Source organism: Chinchilla lanigera, unplaced genomic scaffold (assembly GCF_000276665.1).
Source record: "Chinchilla lanigera isolate Chin_1 unplaced genomic scaffold, ChiLan1.0 scaffold00154, whole genome shotgun sequence".
Lineage (NCBI taxonomy): Eukaryota > Metazoa > Chordata > Mammalia > Rodentia > Chinchillidae > Chinchilla > Chinchilla lanigera.
In genome coordinates, this window is record NW_004955555.1 from 426,888 (window position 1) to 451,518 (window position 24,631).

The following is a 24,631-nucleotide window of genomic DNA, read 5'->3' on the forward strand; positions in this document are numbered from 1 at the left end:
GAGGACAGAGCAGGCAGCAGAGACCATGGAGCCCCGCTCAGCCACTTCCCACGGAGGATGTGCTCCCTGGCAGGGGCTCCTGCTTGCAGGTGAGAGGGGACAGTCCCTGGGGGATGTGTGGGAGGATGGACACATAGAGACTGGCCGGGTGCCGAGAAGAGGACAAGGCTCTGAGTGGATGGAGGTTTCTGTTTGGAGCAGGAGGGGACAGGACACAGAAGAGGAACAGAAGCTGAGTAACAGGAAACTCTCAATGGATGGGAACTAAAAAGGAGGAGGAAAAGCTCCAATTTTGTAAAAGTTAATCATCACTGGCAAATTTTCTTTGTTTTGAGACATGGTGTCCCTAGGCAGTTCAGGCTGGCCTTGAACTCCTGCCGCAGCCTCCCAAGTGCTGGGATTACAGACATGGGCCACCACTCCCGGCCGGCCACTACACTTTGAAAATTGAGGTTCACGACAATGTCAACATGGCTCTCCAAAGAAAACAGAACTGGGGTACTAGGCCCTGTACCCCATCAGCCTCAGAAACTGGCAAACAAACCCTGGACATGCGGGGTTCCGGGAGTCCTGGCTCCCTCATGCACAGGTGTCTGAGGCTGTTCCACACCCTGGGCTGCAACAGAGATCAGCCGGGTCCCTGTGCTGATGGAGCTCTTGTCCTGGTGGGAAGAAAAGGGATCAGCAAGGCCATCTAGAAGGGGGAGTCAGGGGTTGGGCAGAGCTGCAGAGGGAAGAAAGCAGGGAAGGGAGAGAAATGGAAGACCCAGGTCTGCACATGAGGGCTCAGGGAAGGCGTCTCCCCGGGCTGCCCCGAATGTGAGCGGGACCTGAGGGCAGCGAGCCCTGAGCCAAGCAGACACCTGGGGAAGAGGGCTCCAAACAGAGCAAAGGACAAGTTCAGGGGCACTGAAGGAATGGAGTCCTGCTGCTGACCTCAGCCTAGTAACACACACACACACACACACACACACACACACACACACACACACACAACTGAACATTAACACTAAGAAATGAAACATCTTCTCAGGACGCAGGACCCCGGATTGCCATCCCATGTAGTTTCCGGTATTGATGAATTTCTCTCTCTCTTTCTCTCCCAGCCTCACTTTTAACCTTCCAGACTACACCCACCACTGCCCAACTGGCCATTGAATTGGTGCCTTTCAGTGTTGCTAAAGGGGGAGATGTGCTTCTACTTGTCCACAATTTGCCACAGAACACTATAGGCTATAAGTGGTTTAAAGGCGAGAGGAGTGATTCCAGCCGAGAGATTGCAGCCTATGTGATAAGCACTATGGTCACTACACCAGGGCCTGTGTTCAGCGACCGAGAGACAATATACCCCAATGGATCCCTGCTGCTCCGGAATGTCACCCAACAGGACACGGGATACTACACCCTACAAGCATTAAAGGACAATTTTTGGAGTGAAGATGCATCTGGACAGTTCCGTGTATACCGTAAGTTATTCTGAGTGTCCTCCAGGCATGGGATGGGGTGAATTCCACTTCACACACACACAAAACTGTCAGGCCTGGGTGGTGTCCCCACCCGGTCACATCATGTCCCCCATTGGGCTTTAAGCATGTAGTGCAGGGCACATACAGTGGACTTAAACTTCAGTAGACTGGACTCCTTCAGCTGAATCCGCCCTGCAGAGGGAAGGAGAGTTGGATGGAGGAACTTGACCCAGGGAGACCCTCTCCTTCCAGCCCCCAAATCCCTTGCTATTCACATGACCCTGAGAGTGACGGAGGAACTCAGTCAGGGCCTGCCCTGTGGGACTCTTGGGTGCTCATATCACTCCGGGAAGGCCCTGCCTCAGACCTCTGTCTGGAGCTCCTCTCTCCAACTGGTCCTGGGGAGTTTGTGCTGAGGGTAAGAGTTTGATCCACTGTTTGGGGACGATGGGGAGCAATAATTCATTGGCTGTCTGAATCTCATAGTCCCAAGAGCTGATCCCCAGGCAGTGCACAGCCCCAAGAGCCACATCTGGGTGAGGACACCCGGGCAGTTCTTTCCCCTGAGTCTTGGCGTAGACAGCAGGCAGGCAGAGGACGGAGGTCATTAGCTCACTTGAGTTACTTACGAGCCTCCAGAGGAAGCTCAGTGTGCCCAAGGGGGAGGACAGAGGAGAAAAAGAGTCCTCGAAGCTCCCTGTCCACCGGGAACTGTCCCAGGTCATTCTGTCTTGGAGGCACATAATCGATGCTGTTGATTTAGGCAACTTCTCTACGCCAGTGTCAGGTAACTGTGCATATTTCAGGTCAATTTACCAATGACTTTGCAAACCAGATGCCATTTCCCATGTATCCCATAACAGAGAGAATAAGACCCAAAGAAATAGGGTTCCTGGGCCAGGATCACACAGGCCATGGTAGCACCTCAGAGGCATTACGGATCTATCTATAAACTCAGCCCTGTCCTCTCCATCCTGGAAGATTTGCTAGAGGTCTGTGAACCAGAGGCCAGTTTTTCATTCATGGTTGTCAATCCTGGTCCTCACACACTGAGAGAGAGTCCGCGTGGAGCAGTGAGATCAAATGTAGAATTAATCAATTTTTACTCTAGAATTAAATCGCCTGCTTCATCACAATGTTCAGGCTCCTTTCTCAGGCCACTGATCCGCAGCCCCCCTCACTAGACTTGAAGTCCTATCTCTCCTGATGTGTTGGGCGTCACTTTCCTGGAGTTTCAAAGCGATGGCTTTGCTCCCTCAGTCCCTACTTGGACATGAAACCAGCACAGCCGTTTACAGCCATTCAATAGTTTCGTGATGAATGAGGGCAAGAATGAGTAGTGAAGGAACGAATGCGTGAGTGACCCAGACCCCTGCAGAGACGGGGACTTGCACACGCGTCCTGGAAGGTTCTAGCCACACTAGCTGCCTGTCCTTCTTAGAGGCTGAGACCCTTCTTCTCTTCCTCTGACCTCCTGCTCCTAAGGCCGCCCCAGGAGTCCCCTCACATGATGACCCTGGCACTGCTCGGCTGTGGGCAGGGTGTGCAGGTCTGTTCTGTTTGGTTCGGAGGCGGCAGGCCCTCCTGGTCTCTGGTGTCTTTGAAGTCACTGAAACTGCACTGCTCCCTGCCATGGGCATTTCCGGCTCTCTGGCTCTTTCTCTGTCCCTCGTCTTCCTTCCCGCCATTGCAGGAAGGACAGCCCATGCCCTCTTCATCATTTCCTCCCTCACCGATGGCCAATGGTTCTGCTTCCTCTCACTAACACCTGGGGCCAGGCTCCTGGGCAATAGTAAAGGTCACAGAAATCAGCCAAAGCAGCTGACCCTTTAGGGCTCTGTCATGAGGCAGTGTCGCCCGCTGTGGATGAGCCTCCACTGTGTGCTGCTCCGGGGCTCCTTCCTTCCATGGTGCAGTGGGCAGCATGGGCCACAGGATAGGGCCGAGCATCTCTTCTCTCTATGCTGAATCAGGCAGGGGCAGAGAAGGACAGAGCTGCAAGGCCCAGAGCCCCAAACTTGCCCCACCCATTTGTCTCCTGACCCCCTCCTGCTCCCTATGTGGGGCTCGCTTCCTTTCACACTTCCCCACAGCCTCCTGCAGAGGAAGCCGGCCTGACAAGCACTGTCTCAAGGGCTCGCTCCCTGCTTCACACGGCTGTGTCCCCATGATGACATCATCACACTGGGTCTACTAACACGCTGAGATACATCAGCCACTGTCATGTTAGTTAGAGTCTGTCTGCTCTGCAAGAATTTACTAAAACCCGAGTTATGATCCCTGGGACAAAAGGACAGACAGAAGGAATTTGACATGCTTAGTTGGGCTCTTGCCTACTTTGCCTCAGTCTCAGCAGCAAGTGGGGACATAGACTTCTGAATTTTCTAATAGGATGCATACCTTCCTGGAATTTGCTATCATGCCTCCCTTTATAATAGAGATTCCTCAGATGTCCCCTCTGACAAGGTCTGTCCACCCAGCAGGGCTCACAGGCCTCATACTCAGGGAGTGGCTGCTTTAGGACTGACTTCGGGAACTGTCTTGATTCAGATGTGACCCTGAAAGTCTTCAGAGCTTGGCCTAAGACCTTACGTTTCTCCTACAGAGATAATCCTTTCAGGAATTGGACTCAGATCCTGGGTAGCAGGGACAATTTTCCCATACAGAAGAAATTTAACACCTGAAGTTGTGACCCTAAACCTGTCAAACCCACGTGGCCCATGAGGACCAGAACCTCAAAAGCTCCACATGGTCCTCATCTTCCCCCTGCAGTGGGAAGAGGGACATTAAAGACCAAGGACAAGAAAGTGCTTCAGCTCTCCAGAGTCCGGCTGTCCCCTCAGCCTTCCTAGATCATTCACTAGACCCATGCGCATGTCAGTCACCATCCAAGCCCTGAGCAGAATCTCCCCACATCATGGCCTCAGGCTGATCACTGAGCTCAATGCCAGGCTTGGTGCTGGTTCCCTTTGTGTGCTTTCTGCTCACACAGCCGTCCTCAGGCCAGGCTGTGGGATCTTCTCTTGGCTTAGGCACAATGGAGGTGCCATCATGACCCAGCTCTAGGACAGCTTTGGAAACAAGGCCTCAGAGGACACACCCAGGGCTGAGCAGTGGGGGTCTCTGCAGCTAGAGGGACTCAGCACCCACATGACCCAAGGCAAACCAGGGCGCTGGCAGTGAGGCCAGGAGAGGCGCTCGGGGTCCATCCATGACCAGGTACTGCAGCTCAGTTCACACGTGGAAAAGCCTGTGTTCTTCCCTGCCAAAGGGCAGGCTGTCTTGTGTTGTCTGAGTGCTCAAGTCCTCATGCGTCTGCCTGTGAGGCGCCCTCCTGTCTGGTCCTTTAAGGACTCCAGCTGGCTGAGCGGTGAGAGGGCTCAGCTGTGGTGCAAACGCCTTTGCCCAGATCAAAAGCACCGCCCAGCGCAATCTTCTCTCTGTTTTCTGCACAGGGGTGTTACCCAAACCCTTCCTCACAACCAACAACTCCAACCCTGTGGAGGGTGAGGAAGCTGTGGCATTCACATGTGAACCTGAGATGGGGAACACAACCTACCTGTGGTGGAGAAATGGTCAGAGCCTTCAAGGTGGTGGCAGGCTGCAGCTGTCTAATGGCAACAAGAGTCTCACTATATTCAATGTCACAAGAGATGACACGGGATCCTATGAGTGTGAAATGTGGAACGAAGCGAATAGCAACCGAAGTGACCCACTCACCCTGAATGTTTCCTGTGAGTAACTTCTGTTCTACCATGGTCCCAGCTAACCACCCATTAAACAGGGCCAGAGGCAGAGGCCAGCCCACCCAGTCTCTCTCTCATGTGCAGAAAACAGGCCTTCAGTCTTGGACACTTGGGCTGGCCATACCATCCTGGCCCTGCCATCCCAGCAGGCCTGACCTTCAGCCAAGAACAGGAGGGGAGGGTGTTCTCTTATCTTCAGAGATTCACTTAACCGCCTCTGATTGAAAAACACGTGGATGACTCAGGCTCAGTGAAAGCCGAGGTTTATGACTGGGACTTTTTTCTGTGTCTGTAGTACTGGGGTTGGCACCCAGGGTCTTGGGCAAACTAGGCTGGTGCTCTACCACTGAGCTACACCCTCTAACCTGGTTGGGACTTGCTAAAAATGAGGTTGTGACATGATGCGGAGGGATACTCGGCCTTCTACAAGCCAGGAGCTTCCCCTTCCCTCTGATGACGTCACGTATGGCTTTATTCTGTCTACTCCAGATGGCCCGGATGCCCCCATCATATCACCCCCAGACTCCTACTTCCATCCAGGGACAACCCTCAACCTCTCCTGCTACGCAGCCTCTAACCCACCTGCACAGTATTCTTGGCTTCTCAATGGGAGCTCCCTGCAGTCCACGCAGGAGCTTTCTATCCCTGACATCTCTGCAAATAATAGCGGATCTTACACCTGCCTCGCCTCTAACCCTGCCACTGGCCTCAATACGAGCACAGTCAAGAATGTTACAGTCACTGGTAAGTGCACCCTGGAAGAACAGCACCAACCTCTGGGATAGTCTTTTGGTTGTCTGGAAACAGTGGGAAAGAAGTCAATTCCCAGCCTGTGTCCACAGACCCAAGCAAACCTCCAGCCTCCCCTGAGCATTCTGCCCCATCCCTGAGACTGTCCTCCCCTTGCTTCCCGGCTTTCTCTTAGCTGAGCTGAAGTTCAGCCTGGAATGTGGAGAGGTGGTTCCCCTCATCCCAGAAAGCCCCATGGAGTGGGCAGAGATTCACAGACCAGAGGGGGAAAAGGGTCTTTGAGGTCAAGTAGCTTCTTTCTGTCACTAACTCCGTCCTTCTGTCCCCTCTGTTTTGTTTTACCTCCTCCATGAGCTACAAGGAACCCACGGGGCTTTAAAACACCTTTGCACTCTTTTTCTCCAAGTGAGGAAATCCCTTTTGGACAGGATACAGCAGCTCGGAGCTCTGCTCCCGCTCTGTTCAGTCTCACCCAGTGCCTGGCTTTGCTCTTCCTCTACCTGGCGGGGACAGAAGAGGTGGGCAAGGTGTCTGGGAGGCCTTCCTGAATCTGCGAAATCATATCCCCAGTGGCCATCTGAGCTTCTCCAGGGAGCAAGGAAATGAAAAATGCACTGCAGGGCAGACGCCTCTGAGCTGTGTCCTGGCTCTGAAGTCCCAGCTGTGCAAGGCTGAGGACTCAACCACAGGTGACGCCCCGCAGAAAGTAGTGAGTGTCACACACTTGGGGACACAGGGAGCTTCACTGTGGATCCTGCATAGAGGAAAGGGCAGGGCCAAGGGGTTTATTTGTAGAGGGAATGATGTCAGCCTTCCGTTAACACTGGGACCGTTTATCTCTGCTGGTTTCCTTCACTGTGGTATTTAATACACAGGCCAGGAAATAAAAGTTGTGTTCAAACTGAGTTGTTCTTTAGGCGAGAAGGACCTCAACTTTTATTGTCACAGGAAGCACTGGCAAAACATTGTGTGAAAGTCAGTGGGACGCTCTCGTGGCTTTCCCACACCATGGTCCAGCCTGCCTTCTCCACGGTGGTCTTTTATCCTGCTTTTTCCTCTTTTACTCAGCCCAAGCCAGTCCCCTGCCCCACTGTTCACTTTTACTTTCTCGAATTTAAAAAAAAAAGGTCAATGGGAAGATATATTTGACCTTGCAGTGAGAGTCTGGACATGTGGGCTGAGCACAGGTTCTTGATGTGGAGCCTTCGGAGAGGTCTGGGGAACTTTAAGGACTTCTCTGAGTGCACTGGGTTCAGAAAGAGGTATAGCCCTCTCCTTACTGTCACCCGAACCAAGACATAACCTCTGTTGAGGGTCAGGGCTGTCCACCGAGCCGCCTTACAGAGTTCCCAGAGTTGGCTGAGTATCTGAGGAAAGAGCACAGCTGGGCCCCAGGCCCACGCTCAGTCGGTTCCCTCCTCTGTCCACAGAGCTGGTGTCCACACCCTCCATCCAAGCCAGCAACACCACGGTCTCAGAAGAGGATTCCGTGGTCCTGAGCTGCCTCTCAAGTGACACTGGAATCTCCATCCAGTGGATCTTTAACAACCAGAGTTTGCAGCTCACAGAGAGGATGAAGCTCTCCCAGAACAGCAGCACCCTCACCATCAACCCTGTCAAGCGACAGGATGCCGGGGAGTATCAGTGTGAGGTCTCCAACCCTGTCAGTTCCCGCAGGAGTGACCCCCTCAGCCTGCAAGTGAACTGTGAGTGACTTTTCCTCTCTTACATCTTCTGGGGAGGATTTCCCTACCAATAATGTGCAAAATGGATGAAAGTCACAGGGAATATATCCATTGAGATACAAATACCGTAAACAGACTTGCAAAGTGGTTAAGAGCTTGGGGTCTGAATCAAATATACAGTCAACCCTCAGTATCCACAGGGAGTTGGTTCCAGGAGCCCCACAGATACCAGTATCTGTGGATACTCTAATGCCTTATATTAAAATGGTGTAGCATTTACATATGACTGTGCAAATTCTCCCATATACTTTTGCTTATTTTTTGTTTGCAGTACTAGGGATTAAGCCTGGAGCCTTCATACCGTGCTACATCCCTATCCTTTTTACAATTTCTTTGTCTTTTTTTTTTTTTTTTAAATTTTGAGACAGTCTCATTAGGTTACAAAGTTTCCAAGGCTGAGCTCACACTTGTGATTCTCCTGCCTCAGCCTCCCAGAGTACAGACGTGAGCCACTGCTCTCAGTTCTCCCATATACTTCATATCATCTCTAAGTTATTTCTAGGGCTGGGGATTTAGCTCAGGGGCACAGCACCTACCAGGCAAGCACGAGGTCATGAGCTCAATTCCCAGTACCAAAAATAAAAAATAAAAATAAAAAATTATTTCTAATATCCAATACAATGTAAGTAATTCTTGTGCTGCATTATTTAAGGATCAATGACAAGAAAAATGTCTGTACATTTTTCAGGTGGACCCATTTTTTTTTTCTGAAAAGTTTCAAATTTTAGTTGGTTAAACCCATGGATGGCAGGAAGTCAGCCATACTGAGTTTCTTATCCTGAGTCTGGCATTTATGTTGTGACCTTGTGCAGATTCTTTTTTTTTTTTCTGTTAAAGTTTCTTTGCTGTGTGGTAAAAATATATATGAGATTTATTGTTTTAGCCATTTTGAAATGCACAGTTCTGTGACATTAAGTATGTTCATATTGCTGTGTAACGTTGCCGCTATCCATTTCCGGAAGTTTTCCATCTTACCCCACTAAAAGTTTATACCCATTAAATAATAACTCCCCATCCCACTGCCGCCGCCGCCGCCGCAGCCTCTGCTAACCACAATTCTTTCTGTCTGTGTGCATTGCGGGAGTTATACAGTATTTGTTCTTTTGTGTCTGATTTAATTCATTTAGTACAATGTCTTTGAGGCTTATCCATTCTGTAATATATACCAGAATTTTGTCCTTTTATTTTTATTTGTTTAAGATAGTGGTATTCTATTGTATGGACATACCACTTTAGAGGGTGTACCTCATTTTGCTTATTCATTCATCCACCAATAGACTTTTGGGTTCTTCCTTATTCATCATGCTGCTCTGACGTAAATATGCAAATATCTGCTCAAATCCTTGATTTCAGTTCTTTTAGCTATATACCCAGCTGTAGAATTACCAAATGAGAAACTCTTCTCATTTTTTTGAGGAGCCACTATACTGTGTGTCACAGTGTCTGCACATTTTACCTTCCCAGTAACCATAGTAGACATGAGTTCCAATTTATCTACACCCTCAAATAGACTAGCGTTTCTATGATAGATATCCGACTGGGTGTGAGGTGGTTTTCATTTGTATTTCCCTAATAACTAGTGCTATTGCACATCTTTTCGTAGGCTTACTGGCCATTTTTATATGGTCTTTGGAGAAATGGCTATTCAAGCCTGTTACCTGTTTTTTAATTGGATTGTTTGGGGCTTTTTGTTGTTGTTCAATTGTAGTTTTGTTTCATCATTTTGTTTTTAGAGACAGGGTCTCGCTATGTAGCCCAGGCTGCCCTTGAACTCACAGTGATCCTCTATTACTTACAAATATTTTCTCCCATTCTGGAAGTGGCCATTGCACTTTCTTGATAATCTTTTTTCTTTGTTCTTTTTATTTATTTATTTTTTGTTCTTTTGAGACAGGGTTTTGCTTGCAGTTCAGGCTGGCCTTGAACTCACTTTGTAGCCCAGGCTGGTCTCAAACTCACAGCGATCCTCCTGCCTCAGCCTCCTGAGTGCTGGGATTACAGGCGTGCACCACCACACCTGGCCTTTTTTATTTCTATTATTAATTTTTAACTGATGTAATTTTATACATTTTGTAATGTCTACAGTGTGATTTTTTTATATTTGTCTCATATAAAATGATTGAATCAAGATAATTAATTTATCTGTCACTTCTCTTATCTATCATTTGTATGGTAAGATATTTGAAATATACCATCTTAGTACTTTGAAATACACATTATCATCGACAGTAATCACCCTGCTGTGATATAGTTCTCAAAACATATTCCTCTTGTCCATCTGAAACTTTGAACCCTTTGACCAACTTCCTGTTCCCCTCCTCCCCTACTGCCCACTTGACGTAATCGTCTCCAGGTTTATCCATGCTGTCAGAATCACAGAATAGCCCTCTTTTTCAAGGCTGACCAGTATTCCATTGTTTACATATACCACATTTCCCTTATCCCTTCCTGTACTAACAGACACTTAGTTTCCACATCTTAGCCATTGTGAATAATGCTGCGTTTAACATAGGAGTTTAGTTATCTCTCCAAAAGGGTATTGCAAATCCTTTGTATGTGTATCCAAAAGAGGAATTTCCAGAGCATAGGTTGATAATATCCTTTCATGTACAGAAGCTTTCTATGGGGTTGGGGATTTAGCTCAGCGGCACAGCGTCTGCCTAGCAAGTGCAAGGTCATGAGTTCGATTCCCGGTACCGGAAAAAAAAAAAAAAAAAAAGAAGAAGAAGCTTTTCATTTTCATGAGGTCCAACTTATCTATTTTTTCTTAGTGTTGTTGTCTGTACTTTTGGTATCAGAGCCAAGAAATCACTCCCAAATCCATCATCATGCAGGTTTTCCTCTGTGTGTGCCTCTAAGAATTTTACAGGTTTAGCTTTTACATTTAGGCCTTTGACCCATTTGGAATTAATTTTTGCATACGACGTTAGGTAAAAGGTTCAGCTTCTTTCGTTTGCATAACATCCAGTTTTCCCAACATCTTCATTGAAAAGACATTCCTTTCTGCGTGGAACAGTTCTAGAACCCTCATTAAAAATCATTTGGCCACAAGGGTGCAGTTGGATAGAAAGAATAACTTCTAATATTCTGTAGCACAGCAGGACAGCTATGTCTGACTGTGTCTAATTCCACACTTCAAAATAAGTAGCAAAGACAATTTTTGTTGTTGTTGTTGTTTTGTTTTGTTTTGTTTTTCTCCGGTACCAGGAACCCAACTCACGACCTTGCGCTTGCCAGGCAGGCGCTTTTGCCGCTGAGCTAAATCCCCAGCCCCAGCAAAGACAATTTTGAATGTTCACAACACAAAGAATGATAAGTGTTTGAGGTGACAGAGCTAGCATTTGCCCTGATATGATTGTCACACATTATATACATATACTAAAATGCCACATTGTACCGTGTTTTATTATTTATTTATTTATTTATTTATTTTTTGTCTTTTTGAGACAGGGTCTCTCTATACAGTTCAGGCTGGCCTTGAGGTCACTTTGTAGCCCAGGCTGGTCTTGAACTTGCAACGATCCTCCAGCCTCACCCTCCCGAGTGCTGGGATTACAGGCATGTGCTACCATGCCCAGTTGTACTGTGTTTTTAAACATACATGTTCTTCTTACGTGGCAGTTAATATTTTTAAATATTTTAAAGTCATTTGACCACCTATGTGAGCACGCATTTATAGGCTTTTTATTCTATTTCACTGATTATATATCTTTATGTATGCCAGCAGCACACTGTTTTGATTACTGTAGCTTTGTACTAGATTTTGAAATCAGGAAGTGTGAGTTCAATTTTATTCTTCATTTTCAAAACTGTTTTAAGTATTTGGGGTCCCTTGAGATGACCTATGAATTTTAGGATGGATTTTTCTATTTCTGCAAAAAGTGTCCCTGGGTTTTGTTTCTTTGTTTTTTTTTATTTGTTTTATTCTTGGTGGTTGAAACCAGGGCCTTCACACTGAGCTACATCTCCAGCCACCACCACCCTGCCCCTTTTTTGCTCAGGGTCTCACTAGTTTGCTAAATGGCCTGAGCTGGGCTTAAATTTGTGATCATCCTGCCTCAGCCTCCCAGAGCGCTGGGTTTATAGGATATACCATAACAACTAGCTAAAAATGTCACTGAGATTTTGATAGGACTTCAATTGAATCTAAAGATCATTTGGGGTAGTATTATCACCTTAACAATATTAAGTCTGCCAACACCTAAACATGGGCAAGGTATGGTGGCACATACCTGTAACCCCAGCACTTCAGAGGGTAAGGCAAGAGGGGGCCAACCTGAACTACATAGCAAGACTCTGTTTCCAAAAAAAATAGACTAACCTCCAAGTTATGTCTTTTTAAATATTTTCAGCAATGTTTTGTGGTTTTGTTGGGTACAAGTCTTTTACATCCTTTATGAAACTGATTGGTTTGCGGTACTGAGGATAGAACCTAGGGCCTTTACACTGAGCTAGATCTCCAGTGTTTTTGTTGTTGTTGTTTTGTTTTTTTGAGATAAAGTATTACTAAGTTACTAAGTTGTCCAGGGTAGACTTGAATTTGTGATCCTCCTGCCTCAGCCTTCCAGAGTACTAGGTACATATCCATGTACCACCACGGCCAACTTGAAGTTTACTTCTAAGTATTTTATTCTTTTTGATGCTCTTATAAATGGATTTTTTTCTTAATTTTCTTTTGTATTGCTCATGGTTAGTATATAGAAATACAACTGATTTTTGCACTTGATTTTGTTAGTCTGTAAATGCTGAATTTGCTTATTAATTATAATAGTTTTGTGGGATCTTTAGGATTTTCTGTCCTATAAATTCTTGTCATTGGGAAAAGGAGATAAGTTTCTTTCTTTCTAATTTGGATGTCTTTTGTTTCCTTTTCTTGCCTCGCTCTGGGCTAGGGTGTCTAATACTACATTAAATAGAATAATGTAGGCATCTGTGTAATGTTTCTGATCTTAGAAGAAAAACTTTTAGTCTTTCACCACTGAGTCTGACCTTAGCTGTGGGTTTTTCATACATGGTCTTTTAGTTTATTCTATTCCCAGTTGAGTTGTTTGTTTTGTTTTGTTTTGCTTTCTTTGTTTTGTTTTGATTTCCAATACTAGTGATTGAACTCAAAGGGTGCTCTACCACTGAGCTAAATGCCCAGCCCTTTTAATTTTTTTCATTTTCAGACAGGATCTTGCTAAGTTGTCATCACTGGCCTTGAACTTACAGTCTTCTTGCTTCAGCCTCCCTAGTAGTTGAGATTACAGGTGTATGCTATGGCACCTAGCCTAGTTTGAGTAGTTCTTTTTTTTAATTTCAATAAAATAAATTTAATTGAATGCTTTTTTTTTTTGGTTTTTTTTCTCCGATACCGGGAACCGAACTCACGACCTTGCGCTTGCCAGACAGGCGCTTTTGCCGCTGAGCTAAATCCCCAGCCCCTGAATGCTTTTACTGATTCAGATCTATTCATATTTTCTAATTCTTCATGACTCTCTGTGTTTCAAGGAATTTGTCCATTCCATCTAAATTAACAACTGTTAGCATAAAATTATTCATAATACCCTTAAAATTCTTGTTATTCTGAAGAACTGACAGTGATATCCTATTTCACTTCTAATTTTAGGAATTTGATTCTTCCTTTTTCTTGGTTAATCTAGTTAAAAGTTGTCACTTTTGTTCAACTTTTTGGAAGAACCAACCTCTGGTTTTATCAATTTTTCAAGACTGTTTTTCTATTCTCTATTTTATTTATCTTTACCCTAAGCTTTATTTCCTTTCTTCCACTAGCTTTCTTTTTTGTTTGTTTGTTTTGTTTTTTTTCCAGTACCAGGAATCGAACTCACAACCTTGCGCTTGCCAGGCAGGCACTGTGCCACCGAGCTAAATCCCCAGCCCCCCACTAGCTTTCAATTTAGTTTATTCTTTTTCTATATCCCTAATTCATATATTAGATTGTTAAATTGAGATTTTTTTTGGTACCAGAAATCAACTTGAGACCTTGCACTTGCGAGGCAGGCGCTTGTGCCACTGAGCTATATCCCCGGCCCTGAGATCTTTTTTAAATGTTAGCATTTACAGCTATGAGTAACTTGCATACAATTCTTAACTTCTTCCAACTTCAGATAACTCAATTGAAAATCGTAATAAAAGTACCTGCTTCATGGTATTGTTCTAAATATTTAATGTATTAAGTAACCTTCAGGAAAATGTCACAGGCAGAGAAAATGTTGCATTGACGTTACCTGCCATTACTACTACTAGTATTATCATTATTAGCCTCGAAGTCAGGCAGCCAGATCCACCTCTTCTTAGCCATCTGAAGTTAAGTAAGCTTTCTCAGCACTCTAAGCCCAGTCTGTCACCCATAAAAGGAAATATCATCTACCTAACAGAGGGAGCCCAGGAGAGCCCTCAAACCACAGTTCGGACCTGATCTGCGTGCAGGAGAAAGAAAAGGAAGCTTCAGACTGCAGAGCAGTTAGGTCTCTGAGAGTTTGCATAAGGCTGGTGGAGAGTTCTCGAGCCACAGCTCCCATCAGAGGAAAACTGTGTCCTGCAGAACCGGGCTTGTTTCCCCACTCCTGCTAACCGCTGTGGGAAGCATGGTCTCTATGCAAAGGAGGTGATGAATTCTGAGTGCACTAACCTGAGCCTGCTCTCACGAAAGCCCTTGCCCCAAGGAAGCTGACAGGCACATATTCATGGCCACCACAGCCAGGATCCTGTCAAACAAAGACGGAACCGCAAAAGGATAGGAAGTTACAACGTACAAAAATAACAGTCAGGCTTTCTTGCATTTCTAAAGCTTTCAAACGACTACAGAAAGGCCAGGATGGAACTGCGGAAAGATACATCACCTGTGAGAGGGGGAAAAAATTACAAGGCCCGGCAATCACCTCCAGCAGCCTTTCCACAGAAAATGCATTTGTTGAAGGAATGAATAGAGACTACTTCATGTTAAGAATTGTGTCCCAAGGTACCCATTGTAAAATAGTTTCGCCTTAATTGCTTTTTCTCTTTTCTTTTCATGGCAGATGATCCAACCCAAGAAAGTTCTGGCCTCTCAGTCGGGGCCATCGTTGGCATCGTGATTGGAGTTGTAGCAGGGGTGGCTCTGATAGCCGCCCTGGTATATTTCCTGTTTTTCAGGAAGATTGGCGGGTAGGATGTCCTTTCTACTTCTTCCACTTCCTCCAAGGCTAGCTGCCGTGCTTGGGAGAGGGAAAGGACTTTTATACCTCTGTCTTTGGGCTGGACATTCTCTTCAATTTCCTAAACTCTGGCTTCTCAGCATTAATTCCAGTGGGTCTCCGTGCTCCTGTCCTCATGCTCCCTGTGTCCCACTGTCTCTTGGGCGTGGCGACTCTCATCCCCACATAGCTGCGAGGAACAGATCCAGTTATGTTCCTCTATCCCCCCAGTCAGGAAGCCAAGGTCCAAGAAGGTGAACAAACGAGGAAATGAAAGAAGCAGCAGAGGAAAGTAAGTCATCTCCTCTATTGGCCACAGTAGCAGGAGGAGGGGGGGACAGGAGAGGAAAGGAAAGGAAGAGAAAGCAGAAACAACCGAAATCCCCTCGGACAATAAATAAAATAACGGGGAGAAAACCAAAATCCATGCAAAACAAAATAGGAGAGGCACTAAGGTGAAGGAGGCACAGCAGAGTCAACAAAGACTAGATCTACACAGCTGGGGATGTAGCTCCGCGGCAGAGTGTTTGCCCTGGGTTTGGCACCCAGGAGAAAACGAGATGTAAATGTGCGTGTCCAGCAAACAGGAAAGGGGTAGACAGCAGCAGGGGTCATGGTCAGCTTGAAGAATGAGGCCCTAAGAGGAAAGACAATGTCAACCATAAAATGCAGGGACATCAAGGAGGGCCAAGAAATTATCTGCTGACGGTGTCCTTCCTAACTCAGGGATCAAAGGTCCTGTACTTGGGAATAGCAGTCACAGTGTCTGATATCTATTTAGGGCAAGCAACCTGCACGATCTCACAGAGCACAAACTCTCAGTCTCCAGCCACAGTAAGTAAAGCCACTCACCCAGTCAGAACGGGAATGTTCAACCGTGTGCCCTACCCGGGCAGAGAGCCCTACGTTCACCAACTACTCCTCCACGCTGAATGTGTGTGAGGGGATTTCTATCTCCCCGCCCTAAGCTGACACAGGTCCTTAAGCCCTTCCTAGCCACAAGAGTCCCCTGAGACACAGCCCAGAGAGAAGCTCACTCCACCTGAGCTAGACAGGCACCAGGAGTCATTTCTTCATCTTTACTCCTTCCCCTTTGCCTCTATGACAGATGTGGGCATTCTCCCTCGGTGAGACTTTCCTTGGCTCGTGGATGCTCTGGGTGCTATGGGCCCTCACTGCCCCGCCTTGCCATTGGAGCATGTTGCTAAGAGACACATCTGGGGGAAAAAAATCAAGGCCTTGTGCACTGGTAGAAATCAGAGGTGGACTGAGGCCTCCCATGGCTCTGCTCCCCACCCCTCCTCTGGTCCTAGTCTGGGCCACAGATTCTGAGGGGAGCAAATCCCTTAAGTGATCATGGGGTTCCTCCCTCAGCCCCCCAACAACCACCACCTGCTACCTCCTTCGGCTAAATCATAAGGCCTTAAGCCCTTTTCGCATTTCCATGGAGTGGTAACTCTTTTTTCGCTTCCCCAGATCCGGGCCCCTCTGACAACTCTCCTAACAAGGTAAGCACAGCCGGTTTCCCTGGCTCATGTTCTCATGGAAATGTTCCCGGAGAGAATGGATTGTTCTTGAAGGCACAAATGTGAGATCAAGTCTGGGCCTAAGTGCCTCAATACAGTGACAAAGAAGTGTTGGTTAATTGCTTCCATGGGCCTTTTATCTCACAGGAAGAACCTGTACTTTGGAATAAGCCGCATCGTGGCTGTGTGTAAATCCGAGCTGTGATGACCGGTAGCTCTGTGACCCTTAACACATAACATAGCTCTTTGATCCTCAGGTTTGTTCAAAAGGAGGTTAAAGCGATCGCATGAGTTAACATGTAAAGCACCCAGCACGGTGCCCAAAACAAGGAAGTCACTACATCTTCCTCCTTTCTCTACCTTCAGTCTGACCCTGCTCTTAATGTCAAAGGTTAATTTTCATTCTAATGGACCTGGGGCCCTGGTTCCTTCATTTTATAGCAATCTTATGGAATTTTCTTTCCATCTTTGTTTTTTTTTTTTTTTTTTTTGGTTTTCCTCCGGTACCGGGAACCAAACTCAGGACCTTGCGCTTGCCAGGCAGGCGCTTTTGCCGCTGAGCTAAATCCCCAGCCCCTTTCTTTCCATCTTAACCTTTCCATGGAATATACACATATACAAAAAGAGCTAACATCTTAAGTATACTTTTACAGGGTGCAAACTTTCACAGGACAAACACACTCATGAAAACAGCACCCCATTTGGGACACTATATGTCTACCTCCCAAAAAAACCTGCCAGTCACTTCCCTACAAGTCATGACCACTATCCTGACAGCACACCCTTATATGCCTCTGTCTATCAGCCAGCGTTGTTTTGTGAGATTCGCGCGTGTTGTGTATGTTTGTGATTTGTTCACCCTCACTGCTGTATTATCATATTGCATTGTGTCACAGCATCGCCATACTTTATCTCTTGGAAGGGCCATTCGTCACCATGTTAGCAAGCAGAGAATAAGCCCTTTCCCAAGCTAAATGTTTCAAAGAGGCGACGGCATAGTGGTGTTGACTCACACCAGCCACGCTGAGGTTCTGGCCTGTGATAGTAATTTAATTGATGGATGCTTGTCCTTTACAGGTGGATGAAATTGCATATTCTTCCCTGAATTTCAATACCGTCCAACCAAAGCAATCAACTTCAGACTCCGCGTTCTCCACAGTACCAGAAACAGTTTATTCAGAAGTAAAAAAGAAGTAACTCAACCTGCCCTGTCACAGCACTGCTGATGTACTGCACAGCTCTCACCCAGAGGAAAAGGAAACAAGTCCCCCTCCCTCTGCCCTCCCTCATACAGCGCCTCCAGGCTGCACCGCCTTCTGCCAGTGTCAATAAATGAAAAGGTACATCCGGGGAGTCTGTGGGAAACCTAACCTTCCTTGTCATTGAGAACTGGCAAAGCCAATTTTGGGAGAGAGTTGCCAGAACTTCCCTACCCTTCCCTTTTGCTCAGCCTAGATCTGTTCTAAAGTTATTTATTCAGAGCATACTCGTTTCTTCCCATCCCAGCCCTGTCCTATCAGACAATAACTTGAATTTGCCATCTTTTGAGGGCTATTTCCTTTTCCACTTAAGTGCACATGCCAGAAAAAAGAGAGAGAAAGAGAGAAAGTAAAATCAATAATGGCTTTTCCTTTCTCTCCAAACCCGGATGGGAAACCCACCACATTCAAGAAAATCAAATATGTAACCAATGGTGCACTGAGAAATTCTATACTTTTGTCTACTGTGGTGGGGTCTAAACATCCTGCTGCTTAGCTAGGACACCCCCTAATCCCTCTGGCAAGCCCGTCTCAGAGAATCCACTAGAAACTACGGAAATGATTTGCCAATGTCCACAGGCAATTCCCAATAGAAAATGCAAAAGTGCACATACATCTTTAATACCTGTGAGGGCTTTGTTCAAGGAAATGCCTGGCAAGAGAGAGACTACAGCTTTGTGGGGGAACTCAACTCTGAAGAAACGCAATCTGCTGGAAACGGGAAAAGAACAGCGAGTTATCCTTCGTTCATTATTTAAAATTATTGTCAAAGAATGCACAGCTGAAGGCATGTGGTTTTTCCCCTTTTCTGAGACATTCCGCCATGTTAATTTTTCTAACTGCTTACTTCTACGAAAAGAGTTATTTTTACTTAGCTGTGTCAGCTGATCTGATAGCCTTGGTATATAGGAAGCCACCAAAATCCCTCAGGCCCCCTCGGCCAGGAGCCTCTGAAAGGCTTTTTTGTCCAAGGCTTCAAATAAAAAATAAGAAGAGGTTTTCCTCGTTCGTGTGAGAAATGGGCCTGGCTTAGCTTCTAGCCATGTCAGATCAGTCACCAGCTGCCCTTTCGGCCCACGTTTCTGCCTGTGCTTTTCTACTTGTCTGCCCTAATGTCTCAGGAATCCTTGGCCTCTGCGAGGGTGTGTTTGATCCTTGCAAAGTGGGAGCGCCCTAAAAGGAAAAAATAGGCTCCTGCTGATGGCTTTGTTTACAACCTGGGAAGCTGCACCGGTGCTGATGCCCCTTGGGAATGAGGGCTGCAAGAGGGTGTGAGGACATGAGGATGACCCCACCTGGGTTCTCCGATCAGCCTCTGAGACTTACCTTTTCTCCCGTGGGGGTCTATGAGTCCCGAGGTGAGAAGGCAAGGCGAATGTACCTCTCATGCTGCCTTTTGCTACACAGATACTATGTCTTTGGGGCCGTAAAGAGAAAGACTTTATTTGATATTAACTGATGGATCTCACGCTATGCCTCACGGGCCTCCTCTGAGAGAATTCAGTGGGAGTTCTCCTACTCAGGTACCTCTTCCAGGGATTTCTAGCCCTGACACAGATTGTATGTATTTTCCCTCATCCATGCTGTGCTGGGTTATTTAATTTTGCCTGGCTAAAGCCACTTCTGATTGTTTGTAAAATTTGCTCTATATTTATAATAAAAATTATATACCAGACATCAATATGTTGCTTCGCCTTAATACTGTGTTAGACAGTGTCTTTTTCTTTACAGAGAAAAGAAAAAGTTGCTCCACGAGGAGCCAAAGTAAGCCTATTTTGAAATCTGCAGATGTGGAGCTAGAGATTAGAGAACTAGCTAAATACATTTGCTCATCCGCTTTCGAAGTGAGTATAGCTGGGAGCAAGCTATAGGAAGGACCTGCTTATCTTCCTCTGGGAAAGAAGATGATTTAAAAAGTGAAAGATTTCTTAGCCTCTTCATGAGGGGCAAAAACCCTTCCCACATAAGTGACTCTAGTGAACAGAGGTAGCGACACAGCGGCCCCTCCAAACATCTCCACGGAGTGTCCTACAGCATCTCCAGCACCGCCATCCCATGCCCTCCTCCTTACCAATGCCTTTTTTCTGCCCTCTTAACCTGAATAACTTTCACTTATCCCACTAATTATCCCACTAGTTATTAACCCATTACCTCATTTTTTTCTCTTGCAAGCAACTGAAATATGCGTGCTGGGGCTGGGGATTTAGCTCAGCGGCACAGCACCTGCCTGGCAAGTGCAAGGTCGTGAGTTCAATTCCCGGTACCGGAAGAAAAACAAAAAAAAAACAAAATATGCCTGCTGTCTCTTCCTCCCCTCATCCCCTATGTCTGCATACCCAAGACGCTGGAAGGAGCAAAAACAAACAAACAAAATAGGTCTCTATCTCTTGATCAAGTTCAGAGGTGTTTTCATGCTTCTACATCATCTAAGTCCACAGGTAACTTTTCTTTGTAGGACATTCTTCCTGCATCCTCAGTATTCCTTCCTTACTTAGGAGCTGGGCCCCAGACCACACATGTCTCCCTCCAGCCCGCTCTCTCCTCAGCTTCAAAGACCTCTCTGCAGTTGGCTCTTTCCTCCTCTTCCTACTCCTTCCCAGAACTCCGGCACCCACACCCAAAAATAGTCTAAACTACTCATTCAAATGGCTGTGTCCCTCGGCTCATTCATTTCCCTGAGCGACTCCCCCAGAATTCCCCAGCCCTTGCCCTGTTCTTTTCAGATTCAATACAGTTTATCATCAAACCACGTGGATTCTAACATCTCTCAGTTTTGTTGTTCTCTCCATTCCCACAAACCTAACTTCACCAAGTAAGTGGGTGCTTGTCTCCAACATATTTGCCATCACTGATCTAAAATGTCCCCCAAAGACTCAGGTGTTCAGAGGTGGGTGGGGCCTTTGGAAACGTGATCGGGTCTTGAAGGCTCTAACTTCAAGTGGATTTGTGTATATAAGTAATTCCAGGGGCTGAATGGGTTTATGGGGGGGATGTGTAATTGGATAAAGCAGGTCCTTAGGAGCATGGCTTTGAGGATTACATGTTGTCCTGGCCTCTTCCTTTCCGGCTCTTTCATTCCCTCTCTGCTTCCTGGCTGCCAGGAGAAGAGCAGCTCTTCCCCTCATTTCTGTCTTCCTGCTTTGGAGCCAGCTGTTAGGAAACTGTGACCTGAAGCACAGGTAATGTTGAAAAAATGAAACGTAGTTGGAAGAACTTTCAATGTGACAGGCATGAGATAACTAATCTATTCCGCAAGCCGCAGAGAGGTACTCAAGAAGAAATTGTTGGCAAATGGCTAAACTTTAAAAGACTGACAAGCCCAGGCAGGGTGGCGCACACCTGTAATCCCAGCACTCGGGAGGCTGAGGCGGAGGATCGTTGTGAGTTCGAGGCCAGCCTGGGCTACAAAGTGAGCTCAAGGCCAGCCTGAACTGCATAGTGAGACCCTGTCTCAAAAAGACAAAAAAAAAAAAATTAGAAGAAATAAAAGACAACAGCAAGTGTTGTAAGGTAGGGAATAACCAGTACTCTCATATATTGCTGACGGTAATATAAAATGGGACAAGCACTCTATAAAACAGCCTGGCAGGTCTCTGTGTTCCCTCTGGTTTCAGCGGCCTGCTTTCACCCTGCAGAGGTCTTCTTCTACCTTTAGTAAATGTAAAACCTCGTTAAAAAGAGTTTGATGGTTATCTTACAAAATTAAAGATACACTTCTATAATCTAGCAATCCCACTCCTACTTACCCAAGAGAAATTAAAACATATATCCACATGAAGAGTCATACATGAATGTTTATAGCACCATTATTCATAACCAAAAAATAGACATAATTCAGATGTCCATTGGCAGGTGAATCGATAAACAAATTGTGGTGTACACCCACAGGATAGAATATGAACCTGCAGTGAAAGGGCTTAAACTACTTGCTAGACAAAATGGATGAATATTGCTGGGCCCAAGAGTTTAAGGCCATCCAAGGCAGCATAGCAGGACTCAGTCTTTAAAAAAAGAAAAAAAGAACTTAAACTATCATGTATGAAGCACAGACACAAGGGCACATAGACTATATGATAGCATTTAAATGAAGACCAAGAATAAGCAATTCTAAATAGTGGTGCTAAAAAACTCCCCCCAGAGTGGGAATAGGGTTGACTCTATAGGTACTCAAAGGAATTTGGGGGGATGGAAACATTCAACATCACAATTCACGTGGTGATTCCATGGATGTACACGTTTACCAAAAATCAAATTCTAAGGCCTGGGGTTATAGCTCAATGGTCAAGCACTTGCTAGTATGTGTGAGGCCCTGGGTTCAACCCACAGCACAAAAGAGAGAAGGAGAAAGAGAGAAATCAAAGTGTACACTTACAATCTGTATACTTTTCAGAGAACTTTAATTGTATCTTAATTTTTAAAGCTAAATATAAGGTGTAACTAATTCAACCTACCAGGTACAAAGCACCAGTATTGATATTCTATAGCTGCAGAATAAATTACCACACACTTAGTAGTTTAAAATAATAGTCATTTATTAGTGCAAAGAGTTCAGTCCCCTGTGGTCATCGCTTGAGATCCCCATTGCCCCGCTCGTAGCTGGGGACCACTCTCAGAGACTAGAAGGCACTGCAGGGTCCTGATCCTGTGACCCCTTCCCCCCAAGGATGGCAAGCCTCTCTTTCATACCCAGATGTAATATCTCTGATTTCCTCTTCTGAGACCAGTCAGAGAAAACACTGCTTGTAAAAGGGTGATGTGATTAAATGAATCTCCATCTTGACAAACTCAAAACAACTGATTCAAAGGCTTAATTACATTTTCAAAGATCCTGATTGCTACACAAGGCAACATAGTGATGGACATGAGGTGATACTATATTCTCAGTTCCAAGGGTTAGGTGCCCTTCTAGAGCTCCGGGTACCACGGGGCCACATGTAACTGTTCCTTCTCTCAAAGAAGCTAAATATTGTCAATCCAATGTAATGTGTAATGTCCAATCCAATGTAATGTAATGTAATCTGATAACAGTCTCTTCCAGCTGACAGAACAAAGTGCTGCAGACTGTGCGACTTAAGCCAGTTTTTGGTGCTGAAGATCAAACCCAGGGTCTTTCTTGCGCATGCTACGCAAGGACTCTACCACTGAGCTACACCCTCAGCCCCCAAAATGGATATGTATGTCTCACAGTTCTGCAAATCCAAGATCAAGGTGGCAGCAGATTTGGTTTCTTTCTTTTTAAAATTTAAATTAGATTTCTTTTATCTGATGCATAAGAATTGTATACATTAATAGGGTACCATGTGATGCTTCAATACATATATTGTGTAAAGTTTAAATTAGTTTAAATATATATGCATTTCCCAAACTTTCTTTTTTATTGTACTAGAGATTAAACCCAGGGCCTTTGCACTGAACTACATCCCCAACTCTTTTTGTTTTCTACTTTGAGACAGGATCTTGTTCAGTTGCAGTTGGGACTTGAATTTGTAATTCTCCTGCCTTGCCTCTCAGAGTGCAGGGACTACAGACATGCACCACCACCCCTGGATTAACATTTATAATTTCTTATGGTGAAAACATTCAAAGTCCTTTCCTCTAGCTCAGCAGTCCCCAGCATTTTTGACACCAGAGATCAATTTCACGGAAGGCTATTTTTCTACAGACGGGGAAAGGTGGGTCGTGCAACCTGATCCTTCGAATGCAGGACACATAATTCACAGTGGGAAAATCTAAGGCCACCGTGCTTGGCGGGAGACAGAGCTCAGGGGTGCCGGCGGTGATGGGAAGCAGCTGTAAATACAGGTGAAGCTTAGCCCGCTCACCTGCTGCTCACCTCCTGCTGTGTGGTCCAGTTCCTAAGGGATGGATGGATACCGGTCTGTGGACTCAGTGCTTGGGAACCATGCTGTAGCTGTCTGAAAGGCACAGACCCTTATCCTAATCCAAAATCCCCCTAGTGTGCACGAGCGCACTAGAACTTCTCACCAGATTCGGTTTCTTCTCCAACTCCTTTCCTTTACTTTCAGATGCCACTGTGTCCTCACACCCTGCTGCGTCTGCGTATCCAAGGGTCCTCTTCTTTACAAGGGCACCAGTGAGATGGGATTGAGGATCACCCTAAGGGCCTTATTTTAATTTAACACCCTTAATAGCCCCATCTCCAGATATAGCCATTCTTATGGTTGATACACTGTGTCAACTTGGGGAGTCTAGAGGTTTGGCTAAGTGAGTCATCAGTTCTGCATCCTGGGGTGAAAAGGACGTGCCCTTACCCTTCGGGGATGCTGTTCATTGTGTCAATTTGAGAAGTTTAGAAGGTTAACTATGTGATTCAGCAGGAAGCCAGGGTGCTTACTTTGTATTCATCCTGAGCCTGTGCAAGAGGAAGGCATGGAGATTATGTGAGTGCTACACCCTGGGTTGGGGTAGCCTGCTTACAATATAAGGAAGGGAAAGAGGCTGCTTGCTGCCACTCTTCCCTTTTGCTCTCGTTGCTTTGTTGTTTTCTGCCGCCATGAACTGTTGCCCTCTGCCATGTGCCATTTTGCCTTGGAACCTAGCTGATTATAGCCTGAAACTTCCACAAATTGTGAGCTAAATAAATCTTTCCCTCTTTATTTTGGATGTCAGATATTTTGTCCCAGCAATGAGAGAAAAGTAACTAAGACAGTCATATTCTGAGGTACTGGGAGAATTTGAACTCATGTTCATGACAGAACTTGGTTCATGAGAGCTCAACCCATGACAGAGGCCAAGGACAATTATAAAAACAAGAAAGCAACAACTCCTTTCCTACTACCCTATAAATGTGTACATACATATATATGTATCCCTCAATATATAGGCAATGTTCACAGGCACTGATAGTGGCTACCATTTAACATTAAAAGTTCTTGGAGGATGAAAGACATCCCAAGAAATTAAAATCAGGCAGGTCAGATCCTGTGTAAAAAAAAAAAATATA

The 24,631-nt window shown here is 45.8% G+C and overlaps 1 protein-coding gene across 4 annotated transcripts; it reads left to right on the plus strand.

Annotated features, from left to right (window-relative positions):
• The first annotated feature begins 6 nt into the window (after positions 1-6).
• Ceacam1 (carcinoembryonic antigen-related cell adhesion molecule 1 (biliary glycoprotein)) lies at positions 7-19,348 on the plus strand. Of its 4 annotated transcripts, none has more exons than XR_264959.2 (9): positions 7-89; positions 1,107-1,466; positions 4,922-5,200; positions 5,702-5,956; positions 7,393-7,668; positions 14,727-14,853; positions 15,114-15,174; positions 15,664-15,716; positions 16,359-16,392. XR_264959.2 is itself a non-coding variant. In XM_005412355.1 (9 exons), the coding sequence occupies exons 1-9, from the start codon at positions 26-28 to the stop codon at positions 17,603-17,605; spliced, it is 1,566 nt and encodes a 521-aa protein (XP_005412412.1). In that variant the 5' UTR covers positions 7-25; the 3' UTR covers positions 17,606-19,348. The 4 variants fall into 4 exon arrangements, 3 of the variants coding, with proteins under 3 accessions (XP_005412412.1, XP_005412414.1, XP_013364134.1); XM_005412355.1 differs by lacking the exon at positions 15,114-15,174 and adding an exon at positions 17,486-19,348 and having other exon boundaries at positions 16,359-16,390; XM_005412357.2 differs by lacking the exons at positions 15,114-15,174; positions 15,664-15,716 and adding an exon at positions 17,486-17,575 and having other exon boundaries at positions 16,359-16,390.
• The last annotated feature ends 5,283 nt before the right edge of the window (positions 19,349-24,631 follow it).

Excerpts from the sequence above, each read along its gene's own strand:
- Ceacam1 (XM_005412355.1), top strand. The coding sequence starts at position 26 with ATGGAGCCCCGCTCAGCCACTTCCCACGGAGGATGTGCTCCCTGGCAG. Across the intron at positions 7,669-14,726 it reads CCTCAGCCTGCAAGTGAACT|ATGATCCAACCCAAGAAAGT; the intron begins GTGAGTGACTTT and ends TTTTCATGGCAG. Across the intron at positions 16,391-17,485 it reads CTGACAACTCTCCTAACAAG|GTGGATGAAATTGCATATTC; the intron begins GTAAGCACAGCC and ends TGTCCTTTACAG.